Source organism: Parasteatoda tepidariorum, chromosome 10, assembly GCF_982258835.1.
Source record: "Parasteatoda tepidariorum strain Cologne lab strain chromosome 10, Ptep-v5.0, whole genome shotgun sequence".
NCBI classification, from domain to species: Eukaryota; Metazoa; Arthropoda; class Arachnida; order Araneae; family Theridiidae; genus Parasteatoda; species Parasteatoda tepidariorum.
In genome coordinates this window covers 81,840,468-81,854,309 of record NC_141764.1, presented here as the reverse complement: position 1 = coordinate 81,854,309, position 13,842 = coordinate 81,840,468, and the positions used below count along the sequence as shown (strand labels likewise).

The following is a 13,842-nucleotide window of genomic DNA, read 5'->3' as shown; positions in this document are numbered from 1 at the left end:
AAGTATATAAAAGATGTAACATTTCTGATGTTATCTTCGTATTCAGTACTCTAAGAGTCAGAGTAAGTATAAAATTCTTAACTCCTACGAAGTAAACATGCATTTCGATCTTTGCCCAACTTTAAAAACTTATAGACAAATGATTTAATTCTTGAGGTTATATTTACTCATCTAATCCCTTAATAAGAATAAATATAAATTTTTTAGAGAAGAAAATGTAACGTAAGTTAATATAATTTAGAAATAAAAACAAATGCAACGAAAATATTTATTATTAAAATAAATTTAAACCTCATAATACTTACTAATTAATGAGACATAAATACTCTCACTTTTAAGGGTAGTGAAATTTGAGTTTATCATAATATGAAGGTCACGAAATTATTGAAATTTAATTTTATTATATTTTCATCTGTGCCCAATTTAACAGCCAATTATTGGATTTTCATCTCTGATGAGTGGCTGGAATATTTTACTTTTTTTAAATGAAATATTGCGGAAATTTGAATTTCATTACTGGATTTTCGATTTCTAATTTAAATTCTCAAAAAATTTCCTTTTTCAAGACGTTGATAATTTAGAAGTGAAAGCAAAAGTATGAAGCTGAAAATTCGACTTCCAATGTGTGATCACCCAAACTTTATTAAACTCTTCTCTATTACTCAACAGAGAAAAGAAAGTTTCTTCAAAGCTGGGGATAATTTGAAAAAAAAAACCTTTCTCTAAATATTTCAAAAGTTTCTCTTTATGAGGTTAATCTTTTAATCATTATTTTTTAAATAAAAATAAAAGGAAATGTATAAAAAATAATTTGATTTTTTCCAATTTTATTTTTCATGCTGATACATTTTACAATTTAGGACAAATCTGCCGCAGAATCAATTATTTACTAAGTTGACGCCAAGTTGACGCCAATTACCTCCAAGTTGACGCCAAACGACAGTGTATTGGATTATGGGAGAATTTCCATCGAATGGTTTACTCCATGACACTCTGACGCTTCTACTGGATACATCATGCACTTCTGTGCTCTTAGGCGCATCTGGTATGTCTAATAACGTAAATAAAGAAATAAATTTCAGTTATTTATTTATATATTTCACTTTATTAATACATTTAGATTTGATAACATAAAAAAATTCTTTCGGAATTAACATTTTAAATTAAAGTATTATCTGAGAGAAATTCAATCGTCAATGTTTTTAGACAGAGATGTGCGCTTCTTCTTGTTCTCCAGTGGCGCCATCTATGGCCGATAATTCGACTTCTGCCACATACATACTTCGCAGCCCGTTTTACAGGGATTACACATCGACACACCATTAATCAGCAGATCGTAATTTTGAACTGAACCAAAGTATGATCAATCTCTGATACAGTACCCCCAGAAGTATTGATTTGTTATGGGAACTTGGAAGACTTTGTGACCCCGACAGATTTAATGTACACTATATCTGGTCCTCTAAGTCTGGTACTCTAAATCATCTGGTGGAAATCGAACTAAGGACTACTTAGACGTGACCCAACGCCCTAATAACCAGGCTATCCCGGTTCATTTAGTTGTTATTTTATAATATTCCAACAAAACAGTCAAATGACAATAAAAAAGATGGTATTCAAACTGTTAACTGTGCAAAAAATCGTTTGTTGGCTGTTATCAGCTAATATGGTTAAACAACCAGACTTTTTTTGCTCAAACAAGGCCCAAAGGCCAATGAGAGTCGAGTGCACGTTCTTCGAAAACTTGAAGCTAAGCTATGTGATAAGGATGGTGAATTCAAAATTTTATTTTCTAATAGCAGATTAGCAATAATCTCATAGCAATATCCATGGGATGAATACAGTATGAAGATATAGCTCCTCACAGATAGGTACATTAAATAGTAGGTGATTTGCTTGTTTTTTACGCACCTTACATACTTTAGCAGAGACAGATAATCTGTTAATCTCATGACCAGCTGAATGAGGGTTCAATTCTCAGCTTTAACACTACAATATTTCCTCAATTCTTTCATATGTGGAGTTTTCGATTTTTCTACACTTCTCAATTGATGACCCTGGACTACTGGAATTCGAAACTATCATTCACGCATAGATAGTAGCACCACAATGCTATTTTTCAAAAATTTTCCCGTTTCTTATGATAGACTACTAAATAAGCTGATTAAGCCACTTCTCATGGTTCATTTGACAAAACACAACTCAACCACAACTTAACTCCAATGTGAACTATCTAAGGAAAAGCCTAGCAAAACCTAACTCTAATGTAACTGGAAATCTGGTTAAATTTTAGTTTTACGATTTTGAAACTATGTTAGTTATAGTTGATTAAAAATTTTGTATAGTCTTACGTATTACCTTGTATTAATTATATATTACCCTTTTATAACCATAACAGTTTTATACGGTTTCAAACGCGCAAACGAACGTTGTATGAAGCTACCCCCATTGCTCCCCTCCCTATTCCCTTTGTTGCTTCTCATTCACCTTGTTTAAATGAAAGTCGACATTTCTTATAAAAGATAATTTTATTTAAAAAATGTATAAATATTAAAAATTTATGTAAGACAATTTGTTCTTATTTTAATTGCAACGATATGAACGATTAACTAGATTTAAAAAATAATCAATTGAATTTGAAAAAATTATTTAAACTTAGAAATACAGAATGTTTGACAATATAGGAGAGGATTTTACTTATTAACAATTTATAACGTAACCTTATACCATATAACATTCAAAATTTTAAATTGTTTTCCTCTTGAGTCTTTTAAATTTTTAAATGTCTCGATATAAATGTCAAGATTTATATTTGGTAATCTCTAATCTCCTTCATTTTTAAATGTTTTCCTATTTTTTTGCAACTTTTGACATCTTGTCTAAAATGAATTAATAACATGAGAATCTCGAAAAAAAGATTATTAAATTAAATTATTAAATTTATTATGAAATGATACATTTGTAAAGGATAATGATACGTCAGATTTTAAATCTGTAGTTGCATTTTAGCTGGCTACACATCAACCAAACATTGCATTTTCTTACTAAAAGTATAACAGTTCAAGTATAACAGTTCATAATTCTCGAACTAATGATTAAATGCTGCATTTCTTCAGACCATCGAACTCCTTGTAATCTTTTAAACACCTTTGTTTTAAACACCAAGTTTCCAAGTCATGTAGATTTTGTAGAGCAAAGCAAAATTTAACGCAAAAATTCGAGAAAAAGTACTTCAAATTGTAATAAATTGTAATAAATTTGTTTCGATAGAAGATTTGTTTTGTGTAGAATTTCGAAAAAAACAAATATAGATATTTTGGCCAACTAAAATTCGGCCTGTATAGTGATTTTTACTTCAAGTATTACAGTTAATAAATCAGTTAATAATAAAAAGTTGTGCAGCAAAGCAAAATTTAACGCAAAAATTCGAGAAAAAAGTATTTCAAATTGTAATCAATATGTTTCGAGAGAAGATTTGTTTTGTATAGAATTTCGAAAAAAACAAATATAGATGTTTTGATGTTAGGGATAATTTTTACTTCAAGTATTACAGTTTAATAAATCTCGAACTAATAATCAAATGCTGAGTTTTTTATTTTTCATTGTTCTTCCTGTACATTTTTCTACACGCCTTATTAATTTGAAGTTTTTAAGTCTCACAGTGCTTATGTAGCAAAACAAAATGCAACGTTAAGTTGAAAACCCTAAACAGCCTCTGCGGGCCATAACTCTTTAATACATAGAAAGTCTGACTTTTATATTCATAGCTTTTCATACAATTCGTAACTTATTCAACATTTCCCCTCGAAATAGAATTAATTTCGAAGAAAAAAAAAGTCATCCGGCGGTAGGAATTAGCTCGCAAACCAATGGCAGATAATTGAAAAACCGACAACTTATCGATATTACCCTCATAAAAAAATGAAGAATCTGTTCTAACAAAGAGCTCTGTCATTAGGAAATAGGAACGGGATACATAAATTATTTATAGAAATGAGATGATTTCTTTACCTTGGATAGTGAGCTGGATATTTTTCGAGTCATCTCCATATTGATTCACGGCACTGCAAGTGAATAATGCTGAATCTCTTTTTTCTACTTTTTCTATAACTAATTCAGATCGTCCGCCAGAAAATGTTTCCGTAGCAGTCTGCGAATACCTGTAAAATTTTACATGCACCTAATCTCTAAGAAAATCTTCTAGAGATGTTCAAAGTAAAAATACATCTAATCATTATTTTAAATGGTAAGTAAGGAAGAGAAAAGTAAATTAAGGTTATGAAATATATCATATATCATAAATTTTGATATTATTTTTTTTAAGCAAACTTAAAAAAGGGAAATAATTTTCTTTTTTGTCAGATATAAAATGACAAAAAACACAACTTTCAAAAGACGTGGGAAGATTTAATACGAAAGTATTGCACCCTACATTTTTTTTTGTTTTTGGTTTGACAAAAAATCTAATTATTTTTTTTCTTTCAGTTCACTTGGAAATCATAAATTTTATTTCATCTTATAAGTTTATTATTTTTCTTTTCATTAGTTTGTTTTTAGAGAGTCATCGACTTCTCTTGGTGATAAAATTGGCTTGTAACTTTCAGGTTAGAATTGTAATTCATTGTGTCAGCATTAACAGCAGAGTTTCAGATGAAAATTGAACACCAGTTGGAAACGGGTCAGAATTTTGATGACTGATGAATCGTAATTTCAATTTGGTGATAACATAGCACAAAATTCTGGTTGTCTCTTGCAGAAGACCATTGAAACTCTTATTATTGGGTATAGAATTTTTATTTTGATCCCTTTTAGTAGTCTAAAAGTGGTCCAAATATCTATTGACGATGATATAGAGTTTACAATATAGTTCACAAACCATACTTTATCATTTAAGAAAGGAATGAAACATGCATTTTTATCGGGCAACTTCTGGGGATAAAAGTTGAGAACTTTTCGAGAAGTGGTTTAAGTTTCGATTTCAAGATTCCATGGAGTGATTTTAAAAAAAATATTCAAGGTTTTGGATAATCCAAAATTTAGAATGGTTGCTGAAATTATATATACAGCATATTCCATGATCATGGCCTTAATAATATGCATTTGATTCTGTCTCAAAATATGTTTATGAAAATATATAACTGCAATGTTGAACTATGTGAACTCGATTAGCCATAAAATCATGCAAATTTCGTATAAGTCTGCTGGTACCTTTGTACCAATTTACCTGATATCTGTCACGGGATCTAAAATTGCGCCATTCTTTTTCCATGAGAATGTTATAGGTTTGTCACCGGAAACTTCACATTCCATAACAGCTTTTTCACCACGTCTTATCGTCATCATCATATATTTAGAATGGAAACGAGGAGTACCTGATGAAAAAATTCATAAAATTACATATATAGTTCTTTCATAGAACAAATGAAGAGTGAAGGTATGCTTCAGAAATATATTTTCAAATTATTTCAAAAATAGTAACGCTGAGCAATACCTCAATTTCTACGAAATTCATATTAATTATTAATTATTAATTTGATAGGGAAAAAAAGTAATATTACTTGTATTCAAATTATTGTACTAAATTGATTAATGATTCATGGTAAAATTTATTCGTTAGAATTATGAATGCTCAAAAATTTTCAAATAAATGGCTTTGAAATCTAAATAATTAAAAATATAAAATTAATTTTTGGAGAACTAATTACAACAATGAATTTTTCTACTTTTAAGGAAACTTCGAAAGAAAATTCTGAATCTGATATAAAAGAAGAAGCTTTAAAAAAATAGATGGTATCATATTAATTGAGAAAAAAATGGTTCAATGATTTATAGTAACTTCGCTATTAAAAAAATGAAAAATCAATGCTACTTGAGTATCTACAGACCTATATCAATAACAAGAGTTCAAGATTGCATCACAACAATTTTCAGAATTATCCGATAAATTTAAGTAATTGTTATATTTCAATGGAATACATCATATTTACTTCATTTGCAAAGTAATAATTAAACAAAATAAAAATTTCAATGAGGTTTTTATAAGTTATTATATTAATTTTACGTCTGTTCGGTCGTTTATGTGGAAATTACCTTGATAGACAATAAATTTTGTTTATAATATTTTTGAAACAATTATATCTTCTATTATCATCAGACACAGATGTCCAAATAAATTTTAAGTGCACTTGTTAGAAATTTTGAATGACGAAAAAATGGCAAGTGATGCCCTTTGCTGAAAAAATAACAATAAACAGTGCTTGTTGAAGAAATGATCAGGAAAAGATGGAAGTTTGAAAATCTGTTCAATTGTTCTGTTAAAATTTTGAGTGTTCCTACAAGTCTGAAAAAAAAGGCCAACATTTTAGTTAGTTTTAAATTCTTTTCTCAAATATTTGATATCGGGAATTATTGAAATATTTGATCAAATATTTGATCAAAAACATTCTTCTCAAATATTTGATATCAGGAATCATTGAAATATTTGATCAAATATTTGATCAAAAAAATTCTTCTCAAATATTTGATATCAAGAATTGTTGAAATATTTGATCAAAAATAATCTTCTCATATATTTTATGTCAGGAAATATTGAAATATTTGATCAAATATTTGATCAAATATATTCTTCTGCAATATATGATGATCAAAAACAGTCCTTCAATAGGACTGCGAGAGCTCTAGCCAGTCAGAAAGACTTCGGAATATCAACTTCAAGTTCTTTCATCACTGACATGAGGTTTTGTCAATAAAAAAACAATTGAAAAAATAAAGCAATTTTGTTTTATTATTAAACATATTTTTATAATAGATTTGATAATTGATAAATAAGAAATTCTGAGGCTTTTAATAATATAAAAAGTTCTATATATATATTTTCAAATAAAGCGAAAAATATAGTTGCTCTTATACTTACTATGGACCGAGAGACGGACAACTGCTGTGAGACCAGAACCAACACCATTGCTAGCTTCACATAAATAGTGGCCAGCGTCTAGTGTGTCTAAACTTTGAAAATTCAAAGACCCATTCACCAATGTATGCACATGAGAGTTGCTGACGATTGTTTTAAATAATTTAGGTGACTCACCTGAAATAGCAATATTCTCTTGTTCATAAATTAAAGCATATTTATTAAATTATTAAACATCGTATTTGTTATAATTGCTCCCCTTTGACTCCTAGTCATTCTTCTAACTTTTAAACATGGTTTATATGAGCACATTTGCATAAAAATTATGTAGATTGGATAAAACAAGTGAAAATAAAATTCGAACGAATATTTTTAGTTATTTATTTACTTTTTTGAGTGTTATTCCTTTGCTGTCAAAAAATTGGTTTGCTCTAACAGTCTGACACTTGTATATATATATTGTATATATATATATATATATATATATATATATATATATATATATATATATATTTCAAGAAAAGATAAATAGTTAATGTTAGTATGAATATAAGAACAAGAATGTCAATGTCACTTAATGATATCGATATTAATCATAAAAGAATGAAAAAAATGCAGATTTTATAATTATAAAGACCCAAGAGGTATATATATATATATATATATATATATATATATATATATATATATATATATATATATATATATATATATATATATATATATATATATATATATATATATATATATATATATATATATATATATATATATATATATATATATATATATACAGGGTGTCCCAAAAGGTCGTTTACAAACTTAACATGCTGGTCTGTCATATCATGATGAACAAGATTTACATAGGAACTTGTGTCCGAAAATTAAAACTGTAACCGCTAGAGGGCGATAAGTGCAGGTTTGGATGAGGAGAAAAAAATGATATCGATAGCGGTGTTAATATGATTTTTATTATAAAACATCATTACATCACAGCAAATGCTCAAAATTCCTTCCATTCGCCATAATGCACGTTTCACAGCGTCGGCGCATGGATTCACGAACCCGTTCAAATTGGCCAGGAGTGTCACGGACACGTGCTGCTGCTCCCGCGATCCTGGCGATAAGATCCATGTTCGATGTTACAGGTGTTTCGTACATTATGGACTTCATGTGTCCCTACAGGTTGAAATCCAGGGGAGTCAGGTCGGAGGATCGTGGTGGCCATGGGACCGGTCCACCTCTACCGATCCAGCGATTAGGATAAATCCTATCGAGGTATTCTCGAACAGCGTAGCTAAAGTGGGCAGGCGCTCCACCATGCTGAAACCAGATGTTTCGGCGTGTAGCGGCTGGAACGTCACTCTTCAGATCCGGCAAAACTCTTTCTAAAAAAATGCGATAGGTATTTCCGTCGAGGCGTTCAGGTAGAAGGTAAGGGCCAATCAGCATGTCACCGATAATACCAGCCCAAACGTTTACGCTGAAACGTTGTTGATGTGCATGGGCACGTGTACATCTTGGGTATTCATGCGCCCATACGTGCATGTTGTGCAGGTTCACGACACCATCCCGTGTAAGGCAGGCTTCATCAGAAAACAAAATCCATGATGGAAAATCTGGCTGTGCGACCCGCTGTTGCAAATACCAGCGTGAGAATGCAATGCGTTTGGGATAATCGTCAGCGCACAATGCCTGTACTTTTGGAAGTGGTAAGGGTGTTGCATGTCATCGTGCAGTATGCGCATTATGGTGGAACGAGCTACACCCAAGACACGTTCACCTTCTCGGAGACTTCTTTGCGGGTTGATGGCATACTCCTGTATCACGGTTTCCTCTACGACAGGTGTGCGTGCAGCACGTTCTCGATCGATGTGGCTACGTGCTACGAAAGCACCTGATTCACATAATCTGCGGTGCAATCGTCCAAACAAAACATGACTTAACTGACGTCTGTTTGGGAAGCGCTCTAGGTACGTCCGTGCCGCGGCTCGTCCATTTCCATCAGCGGCGCCGTATACGTAATGCATGTCGGCCATTTCTGCGTTACTAAACTCATTCATCCTTCTCCTTCAACGTCCACGCCTGAAATGATTGTTTTTCCCACTCTCCCGTTTTCGTGCAATTATCGCCCTCTAGCGGTCGCAGTTTTAATTTTCGGACACAAGTTCCTATGTAAATCTTGTTCAGCATGATATCACAGACCAGCATGTTAAGTTTGTAAACGACCTTTTGGGACAGCCTGTATATATATATATATATATATATATATATATATATATATATATATATATATATATATATATATATATATATATATATATATATATATATAAAACACAAATTAACATGAAAAACATGAATAAAATAAAAATAAAAACTAAATGGTAGAGAAACAAGAATGGTATAAGCAAATAGTCGTTGTCAAGACACATCTAATTGCCATAAATAATGCGATATTTCTGAATAAAGAATAATTATCCTAAGATAAAAATTATTCTTTATATGTGTCGATATCGCAAAAAACCTTATTTTGAAAAAATAAAAAAAAATCATGAAATAAAAGAAAAATGTAATAGGAAATCAAACTTACCGGCGTGAATTAAAACGCGGTTTAGGTTTAAAAGTACAATAATAAAACAGTTAACAAAAATCGCGAAGATGTAAAATATTGCTTATAGCTTGAATCGAATATAATAAAATTAAAAAAACATTTGATCGAAGAAGAAGAAAAAAATGTTTAGGTAAAATATTAGTGCTGCCATCTATGAGAAACAATTAGTAAAAAGGTAATAAAATTGAAATAATAATAAAAATGTTTAACGGATTGAATAAATTAGCAGCCTTAAAAAAACAAAAAATAAATAAATAAAAAAATAAAAAAATAAATAAATAAATAAATAAATAAAAAAATAAAAATAAAAAAAATTAAAAAATCATTAATAGGGAAATTAATTTAAAAGTCAGTCTGTCAGGATAGAAAGCCGTTTATAGACCCATCCTTCATTCATAATTTTACAGATTACACATATCCATCTTTCATAGGGTGACTTTCATAGGGTGATATATATATATATATATATATATATATATATATATATATATATATATATATATATATATATATATATATATATATATATATATATATATATATATATATATATATATATATATATATATATATATATATATATTTATAAGTAGCATTAGCAATAGCAATAACAGAAGTAAGAAGCATGTCAGTACTACTTAATGACTTTGACATAAATCATACAAAAATTTAAGAAAAACTCATGTGTTATTATTAAAGACCTAAGGGGGGATTACGATTTTTGTCTATTTCTTACAAAAATTACGATTGGATTAACTTCTTGTGCTTTATACAGATTGCTAAGGTTTAATAAATCTATAACATGGAAAATCGGTGTCCGTGAGAAGTATGGAAAGAATTATGGATGAGAACTAGGGAAAAACGGTTCCTGACAATGCTTTAGTAAAAAGAAAAGTATAGTGAAGAAGACGACAGGAAGACCAATAATTAAGCATTAATTGAGAGGAGTATTGAGGAAAAAAAATCTCTTGCCCAACCCGAATTTCAAATGTTATTTTATCTAAACAACAAAAAATTTTAATTTTGATGTGAATTTTTGAGGGGTAATAAATAAATGCTTGTGGCATTTGTTTATATTTTATTTTTACGATTTCAATCGAATGCTTGCTCCTGAAAATTTTCAAACCTTGAAATTCGTTTTTCTCTGAATAAGCTTTCATTAAGATAAATCTTTTTTCTACCTTGATATATGATTTGGCATAGATATTTGCTAAAATGGAAAGATAGTCCAACTCCAATAAGCTGTAAGAAATTAAGTATAAACTTGGAGTATTTCAGATTGAATAAGCCATAAAAAAATTAAGCTAAAACAAGCAATAGTTCAAGTCTAATTAAATTCATCGACAACTAAGAATAGGTTCAATCGAATAAACGACATGAAGTTAAGCTAGAACTAGGAACAATTCAAATCTAGTAAACACAGGAAATTAAAGTAGTACCAAGATTAGTTCAATTCGAATAGTTCTAAATAAAATTAAACTAAAACCTTTAATAGTTTAAAACTCTGTGGGAAATTGAGCTAGAATTATAAATAGTTTGACTTGAGTACATTGCTAAAAATTCTGAATCAAAATACGATAAAATGTACAGGCACTTAAGGTGCCAGTTCTTTTTATCGTAAAATCCATTTTTATCGGAACATGTTTCGGAGCAAAAAATCTGATACAGTAATTTTCACTGTAAAAATTACTGTAAAATCAGTGAATCACTCTAATTAAATAAGTATTACGGTATAGTTCGAATAAGCTATAAGAATAAAGCTAGAACTGTGAATAGTTAAACTCGAACAGACTATAGGGAATTAAACTAGAACTATGGATAGTTCAGTTCGAATAAGCTATAAGAATAAAGCTAGAACTATGGATAGTTCAGTTCGAATAAGCTATAAGAATAAAGCTAGAACTGTGAATAGTTAAACTCGAACAGACTATAGGGAATTAAACTAGAACTATGGATAGTTCAGTTGGAATAAGCTGTAAGAATAAAGCTAGATCTGTGAATAGTCAAACTCGAACAGACTATATGGAATTAAACTAGAACTAGGAATAGTTTAAGTTGAACAAGCTTTAAGGAATTAAAATAGAAGTAGGAACACTGAATTAAATTAAACTAGGTATTGTTTAAGTCAAATTAGGAAATTGAAGTAGAATTGGGAGTAAAATTAAACTTGAATAAGTTGTAGTAATTGGGAATGGAATAGTTCAACTTACTAGAAGACATCTTCCACCTGACATGAGGTAAGGGGACACCGTCTGCTTGACATTCTATTTTGACCGGATGACCGATCACTGCTGCAACATCCGTTGGCTTGATTACCCACCTAGGAGGAACTAAAAGTAATCTCTTTTACAAAATATAATACTAACGTTTAACGCGTATGGTACAGTTTTAGAAAAATAGGTAGGTCATAATACAAGTAGACAATCAAAACAAGATTGGTTTCTGAAGATTTCAGAAATAATGAGCACAATTTGGTAGCAGTGACATTACTAAAATTAGATAGACTTAGTCTGCAATTTTGTTTACTTTTCCTTTATTTTTCTGGTTCAAATTTTTTAAATTGTTTTTTAATTTTCCATTATTAACATTTTATTGCAGAATTACTTTTCTAAATTTATTTCTCCAAAATTTCTATTCTTGTTCTAAAACTAATTTTTTTAAATGCGAAACATAATGTTTTAATATTGGTCACAACTTATTTTATTTTCTAAACAAAGTTACTCTTTATTTTAAAATATTATTGTATGTATCATGCAAGTCATAAGAAATTTTTTAATTTAAAGTTATTATAAATTATTCAGTGTACTTAAAGTTACTATACTAGAAAGTCCTTAGATCTAATTATATCGAGGGCTATAGTCATTTCTTTCAGTTCGATGAAAACGTGTTTCAAAAATTATTAAAAAAATTTGGATCGAACTCCAAGTAACCCCATGTCACAGATCTCATCCTATGTCTGTTTTTCTTTTCAATTAAAGAAAATAATTTCGATATTTTATAAAAACTTATGTTCACATGTGTAATAACATCTTGAAGTAATAGTACATTTTAAAATGTTGATACGTTTCCGAGAAGTTACATAGCTAGTTTAGATACTTTTACTCAGAACAAACTCCCAAAACTCCCACTACTTTAAATTTACTTGAATTTTTTAAACTTGCGCAAGAAAATAAATTATCAGCACTAAATGCTCTGGAAAAATTCCGATTTACAAACTAAAGTAAGTTATATTAAATTATATGCCCTCTCCCATTAGAAATTAACAATTATTCACTTTGCATCTACATGTCGTTATCGTAAATTTTTTGCAAGCTTGAAAATAGTATTGAACAGATCAGTTCTTTTCTAATATATTTTAAATGAAAACATGTTTACTTTATCTGACCAATATTAATTTAAAGTCAAAATCTTTTTTTCTCCCTTTTTCTTTTTAATCAAAATAAAAGAATGCAATTTTATGTTTCATAACCAAAGCAAAATTTAATTTCGTTTTGTAAGTAAAATGCGTTCTATGTGATGTATTTCATTTCCAATGCAAATCAGTTTCAAAATATTCACCATAATAAAAAATATCAATTCATAGTTTCGGTTTTATTTTTGTCTAAATATACCTTACTATATTTCCAATCATTTCAACCAGCCATTCATAAAATGAAAGCAAATATCATATGCAAGGAGAAAAGCCAAATTGAAATATTTATATGCATAAATATTTGTATGGGGTAAAAAACAATCAAATATTTCATAAATCTGATTGAAATTCCTTGCCATTTTTCTAATGCACAATATACGAAAAAAATTCAATTTAAAATAATATAGCTCTAATCAATTCTAATCATATGACGTTAATAATATGTTTCCATTAAAATATGTACATATTTGCTCAGCACGCAGCACAAGTAGAAGCGAATTTTTTGTTTTCCAAATCCAAAACTATATCTTCTAGGTCAATAGATATTAAACATTATTGTATTGCTACCCACATGCAAAGTCTTAAGTTTTTATTGTATTGCTACCCACATGTAAAGTTTAAACAACACAAATTTAAGCAACTTTAAAGTAATTAAATTATTCATGAAACCAACAAAAAAAATAATAAAAGCTCTAGGAAATCATAAATATAAATGCTCTTTGTGCTAAAGTAAATGTTTAACAACAATTTATACAATGTAAAATATATTTATTTTCTTTCTGTGCAAAACTTTGACGTAGAGTTAGAAGTTTATTCACTGTAAAAACTATGGTGTAATATTCCTCCAAACATTCTGTTGAACTTCGACAAAAAATTGTGCGAAAAAGCACTATTTTTCAAGTTACC

The 13,842-nt window shown here is 29.3% G+C and overlaps 1 protein-coding gene across 1 annotated transcript in view; it reads right to left on the bottom strand.

Annotated features, from left to right (window-relative positions):
- LOC107454452 (cell adhesion molecule Dscam1) overlaps nucleotides 1-13,842 on the bottom strand; it is a 106,251-nt gene that overhangs the window by 19,063 nt on the left and 73,346 nt on the right. Inside the window, exons 10-14 of the mRNA XM_071184207.2 lie at nucleotides 11,735-11,854; nucleotides 6,914-7,087; nucleotides 5,225-5,372; nucleotides 4,012-4,160; nucleotides 920-1,051 (exon numbers count right to left, since the gene is read on the bottom strand). Of these exons, the coding sequence (XP_071040308.2) occupies nucleotides 920-1,051; nucleotides 4,012-4,160; nucleotides 5,225-5,372; nucleotides 6,914-7,087; nucleotides 11,735-11,854 (723 nt within the window). The remainder of the gene's footprint in view (nucleotides 1-919; nucleotides 1,052-4,011; nucleotides 4,161-5,224; nucleotides 5,373-6,913; nucleotides 7,088-11,734; nucleotides 11,855-13,842) is intronic.